Source organism: Acinonyx jubatus, chromosome X, assembly GCF_027475565.1.
Source record: "Acinonyx jubatus isolate Ajub_Pintada_27869175 chromosome X, VMU_Ajub_asm_v1.0, whole genome shotgun sequence".
NCBI classification, from domain to species: domain Eukaryota; kingdom Metazoa; phylum Chordata; class Mammalia; order Carnivora; family Felidae; genus Acinonyx; species Acinonyx jubatus.
The window spans coordinates 91,435,364-91,457,961 of NC_069389.1; the positions used below are offsets into that span (position 1 = coordinate 91,435,364).

The window sequence follows — 22,598 nt, forward strand, 5'->3', positions numbered from 1 at the left end:
ATAAATGTAAAAAAAAAATTTTTTTTTAATTTAAAAGATAAAAAGCAAACAAACAATTCTATAAACTTTTCTATTACTAGCAAATGTAATAGCACTATAGTGCCACCCTCATGTTGCCTTTCTGCTAATAAATTCATTTCGGCCCATTTATTTTAATGCTGGATTTCTTAATACTCATTGAGGTGAAGAACCCACAAAAAAAAAAAAAAAAAAACTGTGGCACAAATTATACTTTGACATTGGGACGCCCGTGTACCAATAAAGAAGGTCTTCTACTGAGGTTGAAATGACAATCCCACTGCTTCAACTCTTACGGATAGAAATCTTTGTGAAATACATTGTTCTGATTACCTTCTGCAATAAGAAAAATTCAGTAGACATGATTTAGCAATTCCGTGGTCATTTTTAACTTTTACTTGAGTCTCTGTATATTTTTCGTATGTATCTAATTGCCTTAAAAGTTAAGGATAGCAAATAAAGAAAGTTTTCCAGTTAGCTGAGTAGCAGGCAATGAGGCGTCTTATTTCTTAGAAGACTATACAAAAAGGTATGGCAAGTGTCTTTTAGCTTGGCTTTCACTCTGCAAAGTGTTCGTTATCATTAGTTACCTCATATGTGAGGCTGGCTAGTGGGAACACCTTTTGTGTATGGACTTCCTGAAATATTTCCAGTAACAATCCATCTACTTATTACGCATTTTAACAGGGTAGGTTGAAAAGACAGTTAAGGGGCGCCTGGGTGGCTCAGTCGGTTAAGCGTTGGACGTCACCTCAGGTCACGATCTCGCGGTCCGTGAGTTCGAGCCCTTTGTCGGGCTCTGGGCTGATGGCTCAGAGCCTGGAGCCTGCTTCCGATTCTGTGTCTCCCTCTCTCTCTGCCCCTCCCCCGTTCGTACTCTTGTCTCTCTGTGTCTCAAAAATAAATAAACATTAAAAAAAAATTAAAAAAAAAAAGACAGTTAATACCCCAAATTTTAAAACGACTTCGTTGTTGCTTTACCTTTTATCTCAGCATTTGAAGACACAGAACTAAATGCTGTGCAAACGAGTAGGCTATAGAAGCATAGGACGTCCAAATGAACGAAAGCCATTTCTCCAAGATTCAATACCTTGAAATAGCCACTCTGAGAAGGAAAAATACAACATTTTAACTTTGTCTTACTTCAAACAACCAAATGACTCAATGTAATTAAAAATGCATTCGGAAACTCCTGTGCGCTTTCTCCCAGGATTTGGAAAAACTGCCCCTTTGAACGTGGAAACCAAAAAAAATCAAGTTTGGAACCTAAAAACTGGAAAGGGAGGATTCTAGTCTCGTTTTTCTACAAAAGCATGAAAAAGGCAAAACAAATGTACCCCAAACCCCCCATATCCCTTCATACCCACCCCACCTAAGGAGACCTTCCCGTACATGGCATGCTAGAGCCAGGATAAGATGACTTCAAATAGCCTTCAGCCTGAGGACTGACTGAGCCAGACCCACCAGAGTGTCACTGGCTCACAGTGGGAATTATGAGATCATCGATCTCCATAGCAATCCTCTCTCCTAGCAACAAAGAAAATACACTGATACATATACTCTTTTTTGAGATTTAAAAAGTATTTGAAAGTTATCTGACAGCTAAGAAAGCACAGAGACTACACCAAAGCCTCGGATACCTCTTTGCTCCATTTTTTCATAAATATTAAATCACTGTCCTCTACTCTTTCCTAGAAACATCTTCACAGTTGCCCCAACCAGAAACCTGGGCATTTTTCTCAACTCCTCCCTCTCCCGTATAGCCTCTCCATTATCACTGCCCCTTCCACGATGAGGATCTTCCCGTCAGGATCTCATCATCCAGTCTTTCCTGCCTCCAAACCATTCTCCATACCACGCACAGCAAGAATGACCTCTCTAAAAGGCAAATCTCACTTTTCACCCCTTTCTTAAAACAACACTTCACTGTCATAGAATACAACCTAACAATCTTTACTTTCTTGAAGGATATTGATTGATCAGAATTTAAAGGATTCGTGTCTCCACATACCTACTTGATCAAAAACCACTCTCCTTTCAAAGAAAAATCGCTACTCCCAGCTCTGTACCTCTCCTTGCGTCTATATTCCTGGAGCCAACAATTTCACAGGAAGTTAAGGAGTAAAGATCACTATTCCAACATTCAGGGATTACCTTTTTTTTCTCCGCTATAAATTCACCAAGTAGGAAAGACCCTCTCTCCTGTACCACCACCCTCTTCAACCTACCTGGCCGATCTGTAATGTTCTAATGTTGGTAAGTTTCCATTATTACATCATAGAATCTTGGGACCAAACTATTAAAGCCAGCATGTATATTGGAGACATTAGCCCAGTCACGTTTACATATTGGGAAGTAAAACTCAGACTTGCTCAAGATTACAGAGCAAGTTAGTAGCAGGGCTGAAGTAGGACAGAACTATGATTCCTAATCCAGTGTATTTCCACCCCTCTTATGCTGGATCCCACAAGTTTGACGATCATGAACGCTTTTCCTCTGGGACTCCAGTATTTAAGTCTTCCTTCAATTAGCTAGCAGGGCTGAATCACAATACCATGCTATTTTTTCTAGGTCTCATAAAAGCATAACAGAACAGCATTTCTCTTCCTGGGGTCCGATAAACCTCTCTCTTCAACTCCTCCTTCCCCACGTGCAAACCCTCTGCTGTCCTCTGAAGCACCTGTACGTAGTAGGTAGATCTGGTCAACAGACCTTCCACAGAGCTGCTCTCATGGATTGAGGTGAACACACTGGTTACTTTTGCATCCAAGGCAGCAATCGGTCTGACGTAAGGGAAATCCTTTCCTATTACCAATAAGGACTACGACGATCAGACCCCCCTTAAACTGCTCCCAGAGACGTCTTAAAGTTCTCTCCCCCGAATCAGTCTGTCTTTACGTATTTCATAGCCCGGGGTCATGTGAAGTACAAACGGCAAGAGTTAAAAATCCCTCGTTTGGGGGAGCCTGGGTGGCTCAGTCAGTTAAGTGTCCGACTCTTGATTTGGGCTCAGGTCATGATCTCATGGTTCGTGAGCTCAAGCCTCGCATCAGGCTCTCTGCTGTCAGTGCAGAGCTGGCTTCAGATCCTCTGTCCCTTCTCTCTTTGCCCCTCCCCCGCTGTAAATAAATAAATAAATAAATAAATAAATAAATAAACGTTTTTTTAAAAAAATCCCACTCAGACTTTCTCACACAAATGAACATGAAGACAACTCTTTGCTTGGCTTCTGGGTTACAAGATTGCCGCTTGTGTAGTGAGGTACTTTATATACTATGTGGTTACCAGGAAAGACAGAATTTTTCACAAGCGAGGAAGGGACCTGAAGACAAAGGGAAGATGGGGGATGAAGATGCAGACACACAAAGTTTAAAAATCGTTTCTGATCTACTCTCCACTCCCAGCCCACAGTTAGCAGCCACGCATCTCGTCTCAACTCGTTGTTTTTTAAAAAGGAGGAAATACCACGGGAGAAAGGTGAATTGTCCAAACTCACACACCTTATTGGTGGCAGAGCTAGGACTGAAAACCAGCTCTCATGAGCCCTTCTCACTGACTCGAAAACAAATTTTCTTTTTATAAGGAGGCTGTCCTACACCTACCCATCTTACCAGAAGCCTCCCCTGAACCTTGGTCAACGTACTCTCACCACCCAAACCATCAACCCACCACACAGTTTTACCATTACAACATTTTTTGGCAGAGTAATACTCCAACAACCTTTCACTGAGCACCTTTGTTCTGCCGCATACTATTCCAGGTAAACCTTGTCGAAGATACAAGGCGCAAGTGACATGTCGCAGTATCTTATGAGAGCAACAATCCTTCTACTATTTATTCAGCATTCACAGCATCCCGGGCGCCGCCTTGTGCTAAGCATTCTACATACATTATATCATAGAATACTCATAGTCAGCATTGGATGGATGTACTCTTTTCTTTCCCATTTTAAAGACTAGACGCTGAGACACAGAGAAATTAAACAATTCCCTGCAAGTCACAGAGACCGTAAATGGTGAAGCTTGGATCTGAATCCAGTCTAGTACCAAAAGCCCTTGATGATAACCAGTATGCTAGGCATTTTCCATTCCTAAGATCAGTGTGGATGGCAGCTTCCTGTTTCTACCCACTCAGTTTCACACAACATTACTGCCTAAACTATTTCCCACTGAAAATCTCCTTTGGAATGGCACGCCTAAACTATTTCCTGTTTTCAGCCTCACTTCCCATCTCTTCAAAGCCGTGCTTCATAATCCCCTTGTTCTAGGAGCTGGCTGGGATAATCTTGGCATAACTGGAGAAACTCCAGGTACTTACCAATTATCTGGTTTCTCAAGAAATGAGTTATCATAGGCAATTATCACAGGTCTTCTTTTTTTTCTCTTCTCCACTTTGGAGACATTAATTAGAATTTCTAATACTTCCCTTCCTGTCTTATAATCAAGCACACTGGAAAAAAAAAAAAAATAGGTGCTCCTGAAATAGCCAGCAGGCCAGAATACAGATTCTACAAGTCACAAGATGGGGGAGGTTATGGGCGGGGCAAAAAGCAACTAAAACAAATTCAGAATCACAGCATTGTATGTAAAAGCTGACAGGACTAATTGATCTTTGGATAAACAAATAGATACGTAGCTGAGGAACCTGTTATATTAAAAGGCACAATGGTGTATCAAACTGGATTTCGGCCCTGCCTCGACCACTAATGCTCTTGGAGGGAAATTATAATTCAATTTCCATCTATAAAGTGGAGGTGAAGGTGCAGCCTGGAAGACTTGGGCTGAAGATTCAATGAGACAATGTATGTGAATGTATGCTCTGAGCATGCTCTGTATGCTTCTGAGCACCTGGCTACTAGTCAAAAATTTGAAAATAACTTGTTGCAACCCTACACATTTGCCCCTACTAATTCAGCAAAATTGACCCGTCCACCCGTTGGTAAGTAGACACTTATTATTAACCTCCAACTTCCCCCACCCTTGTTCATACGTCAGTTGCGTTTACTGATATGTGTCTTCATAATAATTAATTTCAGGCATTCGCCTCTCTTTTCACAGCTTACAAAGAATGTACTGAATTATTTCCACACCCCTGCAGGTGTATAAGGTTGGTATGAAATATTTACAATCAGTAAAACTGGGGCTTAGAGAGGCCCCACCAGCTGGTACGAATCTGTGTTGAAAGGCAAGGGAAAAGAAGTAAGGGACAGAAAAATGTGGCAAGGCTGAGAAGGTAGTCACTCGCAAAGTATGGCTCTGTAGAAAAGTTCCTTTCCTACCTTGACAAAGAAATACAGAAAGATTATTCCAAAGCGTATGAAATGACCGCAGGTCGTTTTGTTTGTCAAGGCAGCAACCACGTTACAGAGACAAATGCCTATGGATTAGAAAATAATGAATGGAGTCTGACAAGGTCCCTCAGATGACTTCTTAAAAAAAAAAAAAAAAAACACGTACAAAAAAGTATGGCCATGTTATTTATGTTGCCGTCAGACTGAAAAAAATCAGCGTTATAAAACTTGAAACCTCCCATTCACATTATTTAAAGTGTCTAGAGAAACAGCCAGAGCAGTAAGAATAGGGCTGGGAGAAAAAAGCTTGAGGAGAGAAAAATGAAAACGTGGAGGGACCAATTTCCTCTCATATCAGTTAATCCGCTGCGTATCCATCCATGGTTTCAGGATGTGACTCAAAAGCACTAGCTTCCTGAATAACGAATCTTGTTTCAAGGAGACTATCCAACATGTACAGAGGTCTATTCATAGCTTCTGGCATATGGCCATGACTCAGCATCATAATCAGCACCTCTGGAACCCGCCAGACCCCGAGGCCTGACAACACGCTGAGATCAATACAAATACACCGCTCGGTAACAGTACAGTCACATAGGAACGAGTGGTGAGTCAAATCTGATTTAGATAATAACTAGCAAATAATCTGTTCTTCAGACAGATTCATCGTTCTTGCCACTCGTCAAGTGTGATTCATTTCCCGCAGAAACACACAGAAACGTTAGACACATGCTGAATGACAACAATCGCTGTAGACCAAGGAAAGAGAGGTAGGATCTCTCTTCGACAAATATCACTTTAACAACTGGGTCTGTATAACATGACATTGCATATTGATATTTATGAAATATGTTCAATGAATCTTGTAAAACATAGGTCAGTCATCTTACTCCCTCATTTTTCTTTTACATTTTTTTTCAATGTTTATTTATTTTTGAGAGAGAGAGAGAGAGAGAGAGAGAAAGAGACCGAGCGTGAGTTGGGGGAGGGGCAGAGACAGAGGGAGACGCAGAATCGGAAGCAGGCTGTCAGCACAGAGCCCGACGCGGGGCTCGACCCCACGGACCTTGAGATCATGACCTGAGCCAAAGTCAGACACTTAATCAACGGAGCCACCCAGGGATCCCCCCCCCCCCACACCCCGTTCTTTTTTTAGATGGTTTCCTATAAGACATCCTGAGTTCATCCAGCTAACAAGTTTCCTAAAGCACTCTCAAAACCAGTGAATTCGGTTTTGAGCTACAACAGCAACTGCCAGGTCCACAGTGTTAATTCATGAAGCAGTTTACACATTTCAGAATTAGTCCCTCATCTGAGCTGATCAGAGCTTTATTAGTCCATAATCCCACCCACCAAACCGCCAGCAGGCTTTTGCAACCCTTTAAAAAACTCCCCCACTTCATCCACTTTTTAGAACTGGTCAAATTGCTATTATGAAATATACCTTACATGCTATTCAAGTGAAATCATACTGTAGAGCAAAGCAGTTATCTTGAAAGGCACCACTTCTCTGGAACTAGGAAAACAATCTCTTTTGTTCAACACCCTTCTCATTCCCAGATGCTCCCAAATACGTGTCAGCAAGCAAAGACTGTGTACTCAAAACATTCACTTCGCGTAACAATTTCAAAAGTAAATAATAGAGTGTGCCCCACCCCCTCGAATTAAGTAAAAACAGAACACAAAATGTACAATTGTACAATAATAGCAGGTTTTATGTGACTTCAAGATTATTCTACCAGTATGTTCCTTCATGTTCATGAGGCTTCAATTGTAAATACATGAAAATACGATATTATACTGTGTATAGTACCATTAATTATAGAAAAGAATGTTAATGTTAACGAAGACATATAAATATTTCTATTGTGTATTCATTATTTACCAATTAGTTTCGGAAGCCTACCACATGCCAGGCAATCTTCCAGGCATGAGGGATACAACAGGGAATAAGACAAAAACACCTGCCCTTTTGGAACTAACTTTCTGGTGTGGGAGACAGACGATAAACATATCAGATCGTTATAATTTCTATCAAGAAAAATAAAGCAGGGTAATTTGAAAGAGAGTAATGAGGACTCCGTTTAAATAGGATGGTCAGGGAATGCCTCCCTGAAAAAGTGGCATGAAGGACTTCCATGAAGTGAGGAAATGAATCAGGTAAAGACACAGGAGAAGAATCTTCCAGGCAGAAGGAATAGCACAATCGAAAGCCCTGAGGTGGGAATCAGCTTCGCAGTTCTAGAAATAGCAAGCCCAGTAGGACAGAAAAGAGAAAAGGTTAAATGGTCTCATAAAGATAGGCAGACCATGGTACCGAATTTCCCATTTATTTTAGTAAAGGGGGAGGCAGTTGCACAGTCGTGAGTATGGTCACATGATGTAACTTACATTTTCACAGGCTGCTCTGTACGGAAGGAAGAGGTGGGAGCAATAATGCTGGTTAGAGCTGACGGTGACACGGATCAAGCTGAAGGCAGTGGAGACCCTGATGGGATCTACCGATGGACTGAGTGTAGAGTATCAGAGGACGATGCCTCTATTTCTGTCATGGGCAACGGGATCATTGTTGATGGGGCCTGGGGATGATGGACAAGAGTTCAGCTTTGGATGGTTCAGTTTAAGCTGCCTAACTCAACACCCAAGGGGAGAAGATGAATAGGCGGTTGGACATCTGACTCTGGAAATTCAGGGAAAGACCAGAGCTACAGATATATATTTGACAGTCACCAGTATATAGATAGTATTAAAGCCACATGAACAATTGAAGTCCTCTAGGGCATACTATAAAGTAGATGAAATAAAGAAAAGAGAACCAAGGCCTGAGATCTGGGACACTCTAATATACAGAGGTCAAACAATGAAGATATACCAACAAGGGAGACTAAGGCGAGGCCAGGGAGGTAAGAGGAAAACCTCTAGAGTTTTTGGTGCCCCAGAAACCATGTAAAGAAAATGGTTCAAGGATAGAGTGATAGACAATGTCAAAAGCTGCTGACAGGACAAATAAGATGAGGCCTGAGAATGGTCTAATAGATTGGGAAAATGGGAAATAACTGGGGACCCTGATAAGGGAAAAAGGGGAGTATCTGGAGCAAATCTCAGATTAAAGTGGGTTCACAAAAGGATAGATGGGCAAATGGAAACCATGAGTATAGATAACTCTGCTGAGGAGTTTGCTATAAAGGGACACAGGTGCTCCATTTTTTTTTTTTCCAAATTTTGACTTAAATTCAAGGTAGTTAACATATAATGTAATATTGGGTTTCAGGAGACTGTACTGATTCGTCACTTACCTAGGACACCCAGTGCTCATCCCAACAAGTACCCTCCTTAATGCCCATCCCCCATCTAGCCCATCCCCCCACCCCCCTCCCCTCCATCAACCCTCAGTTTGCTCTCTATAGTTAAGAGTCTCTTATGGTTTGCCTCCCTCTCTGTTTTTATCTTCTTTTATTTTTCCTGCCTTTCATTTTTAAAACACCAGAACATTCTCTCTTCTCAATACACTTTCATTAGCTCTTCAGCTTCAGAATAATACTTCCCATGGTCACTTGAAGATTAAACCAGTTTTGGAACTTTGTAAGCTTACTTTTTAAAAGTGCTTATGACAGGGGCAACTGGGTGGCTCAGTTGGTTAAGCTTCAGACTGTGGCTCAGGTCATGATCTCTTGGTCTGTGAGTTTGAGCCCCGGGTCAGACTCTGTGCTGACAGCTCAGAGCCTCGAGCCCGCTTCAGATTCTGTTTTTCCCTCTCTCTCTGCCCCTCTCCCACTCATGCTCCATGTCTCTCTCCCTCTCTCTCTCTCTCTCTCTCTCTCAAAAATGAAAAAACGTTAAAAAAATTTTTTAACTGCATATGACAAAAAAAGAGTTATTTTTGTACTTGTATGCAGGCAGAGATTATTTTCCAGTGGACTTATTGCCTTTCCTAAAAATGAATTTCCTATTTTAAGACAACTGGTTCTTTATAATCATCTGCTTAAAAGCTCTAACTAAATCCACTTCATAATCCTAAGTGATAGATCTACCTACCTACCCACTTTCTCACTGTTTTTTTGTTTTGTTTTGCTTTGCTTTTCATTTTGAGACAGAGAGAGCGTGAGTGGAGGAGGGGCAGAGAGAGAGAATCTCAAGCAGGCTCCACGCTGTCAGTGCCGAGCCGGACACGGGGCTCAAACTCACAAACCATGAGATCATGACTTGAGCCAAAATCAAGAGTCAGACGCTTACCTGACGGACCCACTCAGGCGCCCCTCTCACTGTTTTCGATAGCTGCTTTTGAACCTGGGTTAGACCATGTTTCCTAAGTGACTTTAGAGTCTTCTCATCAAAACGGAATCTCCGAGTCTCTATTTTTCTAATCTGTCTGATGGCTGTATGGATGCTGACACGGTCATAGGCATCCATCCAGATCTTCATTTCCCAGACATTTCCTGAGCATCCATTTTGCACTCAAGGCTACAGATACGAGAACAAGCAAAACGCACTGTTCCCTACGCTCTAGCCTACTCAAGGAGCAGTCAGAAACACAGTTATTCACTACACTCCGAGTAGAGTGGCCAAAATCTGGAACACCACCAACAACAAATGATAAAGGGGATGTGAAGCGACAGGAACGATCATTCATCGCTGGTGGGAAGGCGAAACAGTACAGCCACTTTGGAAGACAGTGTGGTGAATTCTTCAAAGCTAAATATATTCTTACGATACCACCTAGCAATCGTGCTTGTTGGTATTTACCCAAAGAAGTCAAAAGCTACGTCTACACAAAAATCCGAGCGTGGATGTGTTTAGCAGTTTCATTCATGATTGCCAACACTTGGAAGCAACCCAAGATGTCTTTCAGGAGGTGAATAGATACATAAATTATAGTACATCCAGACAGACAATGGAATATTATTCAGTGCTAAAAAGAAATGAGTTATCAAGCCATGGAAAGACATGGGGGGGGGAGGCTCTTGGGTGGCTCAGTTGGTTAAGTATCCGACTCTTGAGTTCAGTTCGGGTCATGATCTCATGGTTCATGGGTTCAAGTCCCGCATCGTGCTCTGTGCTGACAGCTAAGAACCTGGATCCTGCCTCCTCTTTCTGCCCCTCCCCCCCCTCTCAAAAATGAATAAACATGAAAAAAAAATTTTTTTAAAGACATGGAGGAGCTTTAAACACCTATTACCTAGTGAAAGAAGCCAATCTGAAAAGGCTACATACTATATGCTTCCAGCTATATGACATTCTGGAAAAGGCAAAAGCATGAAGATAATAAAATGACCAAAGGTTGCCAGGGGTTGGAGTGAGGGAGAGGGATGAACAGGCAGAGCACAGAGAATTTTTAACACAGTTTGTGTCTACACAAAACGAAGACCAACATTTCTGAACATCTTTTCAGCTACATGACATGTGCTTAAGTTCTGACCCAAAAGATATAAACAGAAGTGTTATCTCCAATCTCTGGGTCATGCCTTTAGAAAGGATGGTCCTTGAAGCGCCTGGGTGGTTCAGTCTGCTAAGTGTCTGACTCTTGTTTTTGGCTTAGGTCATGATCTGAGGTCATGGAGGTTGGGAGATCAAGCCCTGTGTCAGGCTCTGCGTGGAGTGTGGAGCCTGCTTAAGATGCTCTCTCTTTCCCTTTGCCCCCCCCCCTCTCTCGTTCTGTCTCAAACAAACAAATAAATAGCAAACAAATAAAAAAATAAAATAAAATAAAAAGAATGGACCTTTTCATTACATTTTTTTTTTAACGTTTATTCATTTTTTGAGAGACAGAGCGTGAGTGGGGGAGGGACAGAGAGAGGGAGACACAGAATCCGAAGCAGGCTCCAGGCTCTGAGCTGACAGCACAGAGCCCCATACGGGGCTCGAACTCCTCACAAACAGTGAGATCATGACCCGAGCCGAAGTCGGACGCTCAACCGACTGAGCCACCCCGGCGACCCCCGAGAATGGACCTTTTCTCCTTTCCCCATTCTGCTGCTTAGAATATGGTCTTGGCAGTGAGCCACCTTTGAACAAGTAGATGAGGGAAACACCCTAGGTGTGGCAGAACAACAAGTTCAGAGTAGCCCAGGGCTCTTGACCTCATGCAATAAAGCTGCATATTCTTTCTGCAGCCTTGGATTAGCTACCTCAAGACAGTCATGTGAGAGCAAAATAAACCACCTTCTTATTTAAGCAAAACCCATAACCTAACTAGAGAAGTATTTAGCATTGTGTATTAAAATACTTTAAAAGTTCATAACCCTTCAAGCACAAATTTCCAAGAAATAAAAGAACTTTGCATTATTACAGTCCAACCCCTCATTTTCTACGTAGCCTGAGTCAGAAGCTCGTTCCTGTAAAGGGCCACAATTAAGCTTATGCCGCACTTCCTTTGACTGAAGTCTCCAAACAGATACTTTGGGCAGGGGAGGGGAGAACATACTGAACCACCCCACTTGCAAATATTACAGCCACAAAACGCCACAGCAGAAACTTTTCACCAAACACACACACACACACACACACACACACACACACACACAGAGTCATCCACAGGAGGATCTAAGTCGTCGAGGACTCTCCAAGGCCCTCTGGAGGTTCTGCTGATGCCCTCACATAGTTTTAATCACATGTAACTTCCCCTTTTCCAGATATTGACAGTTCATCCCACACGCTTTGGTTGTTACCAAGATGCCCTGGAGTTCAAGTGGCCTCTCGATAAATCAGTACCAGCTCTATCAACAGCGTGTGCTGTTCTTCCTGCAAAAGTGTTAGACGAAGCACAAGGCTGATTCCACAATCAGAGATTAATCGCTGCTGGGTGAGCAAAGCCAAACGTGCCTAGGGAAAAGAAAAAGTACCTGTAATAGAATCGCGCCTTTTAAAACATGGCTTTGTCTTCCTTTGCCTGAGCATCCAAGGGAAAGTTAGAATGACTAATACCTCCGACCCCCCAATTCCACTTCATTCCTTAGAAGTGGGTGGGATGCTTTTTGGGAGCAACGAGGCCGACCTGATTCTATCGATACTTACTACCAAAAGGCAATGAGGTATGTGGACAAATTTACACACGCGCATACACACACACACACACACACACACACACTTGGCTTCTACCATGGCTTATATATAAATGAGAAAATAGAGGCCAGAGAAATAAAATGATTTTCCCATAATTCCATTTCTTTTGAGCTTATGTTTTTAAGTACTGCCACTCTGATCATTTTTCTGCTTTGCAAAGACTTGACTGCTTTTTTCCAAATTCATCCGTTGGATTTTGCCTCTTCTCCTTTCTTTTTTTTTTTTTAATTTTTTTAATGTTTATTTCTCTATCTTTGAGAGAGAGAGAGACAGACAGACAGTGCGAGCAGGGGAGGGGCAGAGAGAGAGGGAGACACAGAATCCGAAGCAGGCTCCGGGCTCTGAGCTGTCCACACGCAGCCCTACACGGGGCTCGAACTCATGGACCATGAGATCATGACCTGAGCGCTCAACGGACCGAGCCACCCAGGCGCCCCCTTTTTTCCCTTTCTTTATGCGATCTAGATTAGCTTCCACACCCAAAACTAAACTTGCCTCTCTGCTTTTTTATCATAACTTCCTAACAAAATCCCAAATCTGAATGAATTCAACTCTCAGGTTTCCTCTGTGCCTGTCACTGCGCAGGTGGGTGCTGATGGAAGAAGTCCCACAGTAGATTAGTTTCATGATAAATTCCTAACATTCCATTTTAAATAAATCCACAGTACCGCTCAAAAACACCATTACGGGTCTCTGTTCAACTTTATTCCAGTACTGACAACAATGAAAACCTTCTTCTGATGTCTTTCATTCTTTTATCCCTTCTCCTCCAACCTCAGCATATGACCTGGTCTCTTTAAAAACAAAATTGAGCTGTCAGACGCAAACTCGGTCACCTTCATGATTCCACGCATTTCCGGCATCCTTTCTTCCTTCCCTCCTGCTATAATAAACGAAGTATAGGTCCTACCCATCTAAGGTAAAACACATACCCTGCCCACGTTATCAGAACCTTACAATTCAATGCTTTCCTTCTCTCTTTAATATCTTCAACGTAGGTGCAGATATACCTCTCAGTCAGATACATCCCATTCGCATTCAAACATGCTCTTTACTCCCTAAGCTTAAAAAACATAAACTACCTTGCCCACATATTTGCCTCCAGCTACTACTGCTCCAATCCTTCCTCACAGCCAAATTTCTAGAAAGAGTTGTCTATACTTGGTACTTTCTCCACACCCCCACTCACTCTTTATCATTCCCTTTCCTTCTAGTTTCTTCCTTTGTCCCGCCACCAATCCATGACTCTCTTAAAACAGGTCCCGCTACAATAACTAATGACTTCCTGGTTACTGAATCCAATCAATACTTTTTATTCCAATCTTCTTTCTCTCTTGGTGGCATTCACCTGTTTATCACCATCCCTGAAACACTACTCCCTTGGCCTTTCTGACAAGAGCGTTCTAGTGTCCTAATATTTCACGTCAGAGTTCTTTGAGGCCCTCATGTCTTCGGACAATGTGTTCTCTCTGGGTGATTTTATCTACTATCTATTTCCACATCTTCCATTACCATCAATACGACAATGGCTTTCAGACATTTATCTCTCATCCGAACTAGCTAGTTGGCAGTGATGTCCATTCAACAGTACAAGCCAGAAACCAAAGACACTGTCACCCTAAACAGCTGATACTGTATCTCCTACGTCCAGTCTGCAATCGGATTCAATCCATTTTTCAAACCTCCCTTGAAACTCCTCATACCCATCCATATCCCTCCCAGGCTAGTCCAAATCACCACCATAATTTGCCTAGACTGTTACAATAGCTTCTTTAAAAAAAAAAAATCTATATTCAACTTTTAACTATCACCTATGGACACTAACAAACATTTCTTAAAGTAATTTCTAGGCCCAACATGGGGCTTGAACTCATGACCCCAAGATCAAGAGTCTCATGCTTTTACAGACTAAGCCAGCCAGGAGCCCCTACAATGGCTTCTTAATACATCTCCTCGAATTTACTCTGGCCCTGCTCTATTTCCACACTGCCTTTCTTCTGTTTTCTAAGTGCAAATCTGACTATGCAACTGTCCTGCTAAAAATTCTTCAGGGCTTCCTTGTTATCTTGGGATAAAGATAAAAATTGTTTACTTGGTCCTCAGGGTCCTAAATACTGTGGCATCTGACTACTTCTCACCACTCTCACCATATCTGCCTGGAATATTCATCTCTCTATCACTCATGGTCAACTGTGAGGCCCGTGACAGGAGGGACTGCTTCTGCTTTTATATTAACACAAGGCCTATCACAGAGCAGGCAACAAGTGTTTGGTGAATGAATGAATGAATGAATGAACCGCTATGGCTTTAAGACTTTTGTTTGGGAAAGCTGACAGACTCCTGATCCAAAATACACTTACCAGTGCTCTATCATGGGACCCTGATACTTTAGCATCTTTGGTCACCAAAGGATTCTTCTCAATAATATTCTTGAGGGGCAGTTGGTTAAGTGTCCAACTCTTGATTTCGGCTCACGTCATGATCTCACGGTTGTGAGATCGGGCCCCACGTCGGTCTCCACCCCGAGCGTGAAGCCTACTTAACATTCTCTACCACCCTCTGCCCCTCCCCAACTTGCACATGCGCGCTTCTCTCTAAAAAAAAAAAAGAAAGAAAGAATGTTTTTGAGCTATGTAAGTAACAAACTAGCACTTATCAAAGAACAGCAGAAGAAAGTATATCTTCCCTGGAACAGTGATGAATCCCACTTATGCAGATTATCTTAAAATATCCAGAGAATCCTTCCATAGATGATTTCAAAACACTGATGGACAACGTAATTCACTTTTCTCTGTTTCAAAGAACATGAATACACACGGGGACTAGGAATGCTCAAAGCATTAATGTAACTTATCATCTCTTTCCTTTCCTCTATTTCTAGTACCAAATGGTAGCATGACTTCCCGAGCAGTGTCCTAAATAGAAACATAGGAGTCATTCCAGATTCCTTTTTCTCATTTATCGTCAACCACCATTTCGTACACGCACACACACAATATCCTAAAGATTCCATTCCCTAAATACCTTGGGGATCCATCCATTATCACTCCATCTTCATTCCCACGACTCATCCTAGCCCTTAACATCTCCTGATGTATTTCCATCTTCTAACAAGACAGATTCGTGTCATTTTCCATGCAGTAGTCAGTGTGACCTTTTCAGAACACAAATATGTCCACTTAAACTCCTTCACTAGCTTCCCGTTGTCCTAGAGAATAATTTATAATAATAGCTCACAATTCAACGGACTCACGGTGTGCCAGTGCTTTTGAAAGCTTTTCACTGTATTAATTCACGTAGTCCTCACCACAGCAATATGAAATAGGTCCTGATGTCATCCCATTTTACCAATAAACAATAAGGCAACCGAGGTCCAGAGAAGGTAAATGACTATCACAGGATCTCATAGCTGATAAGTGATGGAGCCAGATTCAAAGCCAGGCAAGAGTCATTCCAGAATTTGTGCCCCAACCTCTATGTTGTACTGCCTGTCATAAAATAAAGTACTAATTCTTTAGCATGGCAATCAACACTTTCCATTATCTGGACCTTACCAGCACTTTAAGTGTCATTTCCTGCATGTAGATCTTAAAAAGTAGGGTCTTGTCTTATCTCTCTAAACTTTCGTCCATGCAGGTCCCCTGATACCAATACTGTTTTATGCAGCCTACTCACGGATTCCTCCTCGTCACTGAGATTTAGCTCAGATAGCACCACTTCCCTCCGTATGCTTTCTGAGTACTCCTTCTCCTAGACTAGACTGTGAGTTATATCTACACTCTTTACTGAAATATTAGGAAATGAAATTCTGCAAAGGACTTGCAATTTAATGACGGGAAGAGACTCATAAACAGACAAGTAGAAGGACGCCTGGGTGGCTCAGCCGCTTAAGTGTCTGACTTGGTCTCAGGTCAGGATCTCACGGTTCATGAGTTCAATCCCCGCGTTGGACTCTGTGCTGACAGCTCAGAGCCTGGAGCCTACTTTGGATTCTGTGTCTCCCCCGTCTCTCTGCTCTTCCCTTGCTTGCTCTCTTGCACTCTGTCTGTCTCCAATATAAATAAGTAAACATTAAAAGAATTAAAAAATAAAAATAGGGGCGCCTGGGTGGCTCAGTCGGTTGAGTGTCTGACTTCAGCTCAGGTCATAACCTCGTGGTCTGTGAGTTCGAGCCCCGCATCAGGCTCTGTGCTGACAGCTCTGAGCCTGGGGCCTGCTTCAGATCCTGTGTCTCCCTCTCTCTCTGCCTCTCCCTGCTCGTGCTCTGTCTTTCTCTCTCAAAAATAAATAAATATTTAAAAGTATTCTTAAAAAAAAAGGAAAGAAAGAAAAGAAAAAGAAAAAGAAACAGACAAGTGTAACTGTCTGTGTTTTGCTCAAAGTTTTTTTTTTTTTTGCTTCTCCCTCCCATTTCAAGGAGATAACCAGGCTTTTTTCCTCTTCTTTCCCTTGCTTAAGGGGATCCCTCCCCCCCTATTGCCAAGACTAAAAGCAGAAGTTGTGCACAGACTTACTTTCCTAGCTTTTGTATTGCCAAAACCCAAGCTCAAGGGAGAGGTTATGCTTAGGAGCACGGATGCAGGTCTCAAGAAGACAGATGAACTTCCTTTTAGGGCACTCAGGAGGGAAAGGGACATATAGTTTAGACAAAAGTAAGTCAGGGGTGTGGCAGGGGTTAGAAGTAGCAGGGGGAACAGCTCAACATTGGATGGTAGCAGCCTAGGAAGGGGCAAAAGTTCAGAGGTATTTTAATGAGTGGGCTGGGCCCTAGACCCAGGGGACCTAATCTCAGCAATGACCCAGTCCCCCAAGCTTTGTCTAGAAGCAGTAGCAGCAGCAAACGTAAAAGGGCCGTCTCCGGTGGAGACAAAATGGTATATCAGAGAGTTGACAGAGAAGTAAAGATCAACTACCAAAAGGGCCTCCCTACTCTTCGGTGTGGCCTAAGACCTCAGAATATTTGTGTCACCCAGTAGGATGCTCAAATATTAACTGAAATTGCATATCTTACTTTCCCGGCAGAATGCTGAATACAAGGCAGCCTAAAGAACACTTTGAAATAGCACCACTCTCAACAATAACCACCTTATGCCGGTCAGAGTGGCTAAAATGAACAAATCAGGAGACTTTAGATGCTGGCGAGGATGTGGAGAAACGGGAACCCTCTTGCACTGTTGGTGGGAATGCAAACTGGTGCAGCCGCTCTGGAAAGCAGTGTGGAGGTTCCTCAGAAAATTAAAAATAGACCTACCCTATGACCCAGCAGTAGCACTGCTAGGAATTTACTCAAGGGATACAGGAGTGCTGATGCATAGGGGCACTTGTACCCCAATGTTCATAGCAGCACTCTCAACAATAGCCAAACTATGGAAAGAGCCTAAATGTCCATCAACTGACGAATGGATAAAGACATTGTGGTTTATATACACAATGGAGTACTACGTGGCAATGAGAAAGAATGAAATCTGGCCCTTTGTCGCCACGTGGATGGAACTGGAGAGTGTTAGGCTAAGTGAAATAAGCCATACAGAGAAAGACAGATACCATATGTTTTCACTCTTATGTGGATCCTGAGAAAGTTATCAGAAACCCATGGGGGAGGGGAAGGAAAAAAAAAAAAGAGGTTAGAGTGGGAGAGAGCCAAAGCATCAGAGACTCTTAAAAACTGAGAACAAACTGAGGGTTGATGGGGGGTGGGAGGGAGGGGAAAGTGGGTGATGGGCATTGAGGAGGGCACCTGTTGGGATGAGCACTGGGTGTTGTATGGAAACCAAATTGACAATAAATTTCATATATTGAAAAAAAAAGAAATGTGAAATTCCTTCTATACTGAAATTGCAGACGAATTTCGCAGTAACTTCGATTATAATAAGGTGTGGTACATTCTGAGAGGCAAGCACCTAGAAGCACCGAGGACAGGTGCCTAATCTGCTCCGTAGCGGTCCAGTAAGAGTCCTTACAGCAAGTAGTACCTCAACTATCTCATAGATAAGGAGTAGGTGTTTGCCGGCGCAGGGAATATGAGGGAGGGACTCCTCCTCAACGGAAATTGATTAAGCCAAAGGAGGGAAGTAACGAATCCAGACCTGTAGGAGCGGTTTGTTTGGGCTGCAGGGTAAGAGGTACACAGGCATGTTTTCTGAGCCATGTTAAAAGAGTCTGGAGTTAATACTGGTGGTAATAAAGGGGACTGACAGCAAGTGGCATCGAGGAAGACTACTGAAGTAGGAGATCTCAAGGAAAAAAGTATTCAAAAGCCAAGTGCTCCGAAGCCAAAAGGGATGGCATGAGGGCGGGGGGGGGGGGGGCGGTTAGTAAGACAAGAATGGCAATGTGCCTCTTGTACTTGGACATAAGAAGCAGTTAGTGACTTTGGTAAAGGCAGTCCTATGTATAAATCGCTTTTTATTGGAGCCTAGTTGTATAGGTTCTATAGGTCTTGGTTATACAGGGAAGGGTTAAGAAAAGATAGCTTGCTCTCTTCACTGAATAAACAACCCATACAGAGGAAGGGACTAAAAGACAGAAGAGAAAGGGAATACTTATGTAAAGAAATCCCTGAAAAAAGCAAGAGGCCAGCATGTAATCTAAAACAAAAGCGGAGGGGCCCGAAGTCGGTTGAGCGTTCGACTTCGGCTCAGGTCACGATCTCGCGGTCCGGGAGTTCGAGCCCCGCGTCGGGCTGTGTGGTGACAGCTCGGAGCCTGGAGCCTGTTTCGGCTTGTGTGGCTCCCTCTCTCTCTCTCTCTCTAACCCTCCCCCGTTCATGCTCTCTCTCTCTCTCTCTCTGTCAAAAATAAATAAGCATTAAAAAGTAAAGAAATAAAACAAAAGTGGAAAGACGGAATTTGGACCGACGGAGGGCTCTGAGACAGGACAAAAGCAGGGATGAAGACAAAAATCGATTGTGTTTATAAAAGGCAGTGGGGTGGGTGCATCAGAGGTTCAGGCACACTTGATGGCGTTTATTTTCTGCGTGAAATGGGAGCCAAGCCTACCTGCTGAGGATAAATATGTTGTAGCTGAGTAGGAGGCTCAATGACAGAGGATAAAGTTTGCAATAACCACCAAAGACGGTGTAAGAGAACTGAGGGAAAGCCCGAAGGCTCTGAGTAAAACCACGTAGAAGGATGACCTGCTTAGTACCTCTTCCTTCTTCGCGTTTCAGCTCAGATGTCACTTGCTCAGAGGCGTTGAAATGAAGCCCCTGTGACGTGCTTTACAGGCACTGCATTTCCTTTAAAGACTTATGATGGTTTTAATCTTGGACTAATTTGTGGGATAAGTGGATTCACTTCTACTCCGTTAGACCGTAAACTCAGTGAGAGGTCAGGGGTCACATGTATTTTGCGCTCCGTGACCGGGATGCGGGTATAGTTGCGTGAGCAACGAACTAGAACTTAAGCTTTAAGGAGGCAGGGACTTCAAACGGTTTATGCTGTATCCTCAGTGCCTAGCACAGTGCATGGCACATAGTAGATGCTCAGTAAATATCTACCTGAATAAACGAAACGGATATGGCAGAACACCAAGGCTCCTGACTTCCGTTCCAGTGCTCTTCCCACTCTATTACGGCAGCCCATACCCGATGTTCCATATGTTACGGTTACCGGAATAAGGGCCCATGCATACGCATTATTATCTCTGTTTTCCTCAAGAAGAAAGGGAGGCTCTGAAAGATGCAATATCACGTGCCAGTTAAACAGCGAGGATGTGCCAGAAACAGAATTCAGTTGCAGGTCTTCCTGGCTCCAAAATCTGAGTTCTTTCTCCTATTCCATGCTCCCTGCTGAGGTATTAAGTGATAAAAGATTCAATCTGTGAACCTGCCTAGGGATATGTGCATTTGAAAGTCTCCCCAGCGTCCCCACTGGCAAAGAAATACAAAACAAGTAAACAAAACGCTTCCACATCCAAAGTAATGACTTTGGCGGTAAAATCTCAGGCGAAGGGACGGAGACAGGCCAACGAGGAAAATATTTGTGAGCTGGCACCTGTTGACAGTCTCCTAAATCACACCCCATAGGCACTTGCTGACCTATTCTACAGCCCTGTACACTATCCACCTCACCAGCATAAGGCTTGATTACACAGCGAGAATGGAAGACATAATCCCAAAGAGCGTATCTTCTCGGCGTTGCTTCAGCAGTGACGCTAGAAACAGCATGGAATAATGGGAACGGCAGGGACTGCAGCCACACAGATCTGGCCAAGACACTTCAGAGCTCTCTATGCCCCAATTTTCTTATCTTATCAAATGAAGGCAATGATACTTGCCACCATAAGGTTTAGGAAATGATTAAATGAGATAGTACATGTAAATGTCTGCAGCATAGTGGGCATAATGACTCAATTGTTACTAGTTGCCTTCCCCTTCTTCCACATCCAGGAGCCACCTGCCAGCAATTCCTTGAAGACACCCTGAAAAACACATGAAAAAGGAACAAGCAAACCCACCCCACCCCCGCTCCTTTTGTTGAACCCTGTTGTTTAAATGATCATTTTTAACATTTCTATTCCCTTTCATTACATTAGCCATAGTCAGGGCACTTGGCTCATTTCACAGATAAAGAAACTAAGATGAAAAGCTCTTAGTCCTTAGTTTATTATTCTCTGTTCATAATAATAATAATAATAATAATAATAATAACAATAATAATTCTATGCAGCTTGCTTAAGTCTTAAACTCTCTAAAACATTTCATATTTTAATAAAATTTGTATCAAAAACAACTGGTAAATTTCTTGTATTCATGTCCTGGCTTGATATACCCTCTTACATATTAAACAAAGAACACGAATCTGGAGCTATCCAAAGAGAGTGCAGTGTGCAAAAGTGATGGTCAGATTTACTTGTTAACCATTTTTTCAGAAGAAAACAAGCATCAAATGTATAAGATGTTAGTTCATTTCAGACCAAAAGCAGTGAAAATTAGAATTTATATTTTCATAACTGTATGTATGTAACCATAATATCCAAATAAATGAAAACATCACATATAGAGGATACACATGTTCCATAAATTAAATCAAAACATCATATAAAAATATACTAAGTCGTTCCTTTTAGAGGAGCTCTGTGGTTATTTCGGAGCTCAAGAGAGAAAAGTTGCTGCAAAGTAGTGAATTCTCATCTATAAGGAAAAAAAACCCACATAAATAATAATTTCAGAAAACCTCTTAACTCTCCAATGCAATTATCCTTACCATTTCCAAAGGACCAGGTTTGCTTACAGGCAATATGATTTTTATAGGAGATAAAGGCCAATAAGAAAATAACTACAAATTAACTAAAAGCAAAAATGTTATTCATACCGATTATCCAGCACCTATTTGCTTCATGCAAAAAAATGCAGCATTTCCTCAAATTAATATATATCAAGTCAAATTATTTTTGCCATGAAAAGATTTATGAGCCCAGTTTTTTTATTGAAAATTTATTTATTTATTTAAAAAGAACTAATTAGTTAAAATAAGTTACCTCTCATCCCCACACACCCTCTCCCAAACTTAAGTTCCAGACTTACTATGAATGAATAATGTGTCCAGTTATAATCACATTCTTCTGAACTACCACTGAAATCTGTCTCAATGAATAGCTTCTTAGCTTAATGGATTTTAAATGACCTTAGAACTGAAGTCTTTATGTAGGAGGAGCTCTGGTTTATCTACCAAATGTAGATATGAGAAAATTTGCATTCAAAGCAGATCAGCATTCAAGGTTACATGTGTCAAAAGATTCAGCGGAAATCACGAAACTCATCAGAGTGATTTTTCTCCCCCTTTTTAATTAGTTCCTGCTATGGCATTTCAGGATGCCAATGTTATTTTACTATGTGACTCACCACATTGGGAATTAAAAGATAATCCAAAGGTAATTATGCAACTGCCAGGTCTATGCTGTTTCCTCAGCGTATACTATCCAAAGTACTTCACCGTTTTGAGTTTCAAATACCTCAAGCATGAAAAGAGTCATAAACGGACAAAGAATCTGGAAACCTGTTTCCTACTCTAGGCTCTCTCCCTCCCACAATCAGCTAGGTGACCCTGGGCAATTTCCTTAAATTCCTTAGGTCTCAATTTCAAACAATTTATTAAATGGAACCTCAGAAGTCATCTAGTCTAACCTTCAAATGCAAGCAAAAACTGCCTTAAATGTAAAATTAGCAGTTAGAGCAAATGAGGTCCGACATCCTTGGTGCTGGCATTGAAATTCAGTCATCCTCATGTAT

General features: G+C 42.2%; 1 protein-coding gene across 4 annotated transcripts in view; it reads right to left on the reverse strand.

The window, feature by feature from the left end:
• IL13RA2 (interleukin 13 receptor subunit alpha 2) overlaps positions 1-22,051 on the reverse strand; it is a 38,596-nt gene extending 16,545 nt beyond the window's left edge. For 2 of the 4 annotated variants that reach the window (XM_053201580.1, XM_027054901.2), the window contains exons 1-2: positions 21,894-22,051; positions 1,000-1,123 (exon numbers count right to left, since the gene is read on the reverse strand). In XM_053201580.1, coding sequence (XP_053057555.1) covers positions 1,000-1,090 — 91 coding nt within the window. In that variant the 5' untranslated portion in view covers positions 1,091-1,123; positions 21,894-22,051. Of the gene's footprint in view, positions 1-999; positions 1,124-4,335; positions 4,468-5,296; positions 5,395-21,893 lie in introns of all 4 variants that reach the window. The other 2 variants (XM_015083542.3, XM_015083543.3) reach the window with 2 other exon arrangements.
• Between the last annotated feature and the right edge of the window lie 547 nt (positions 22,052-22,598).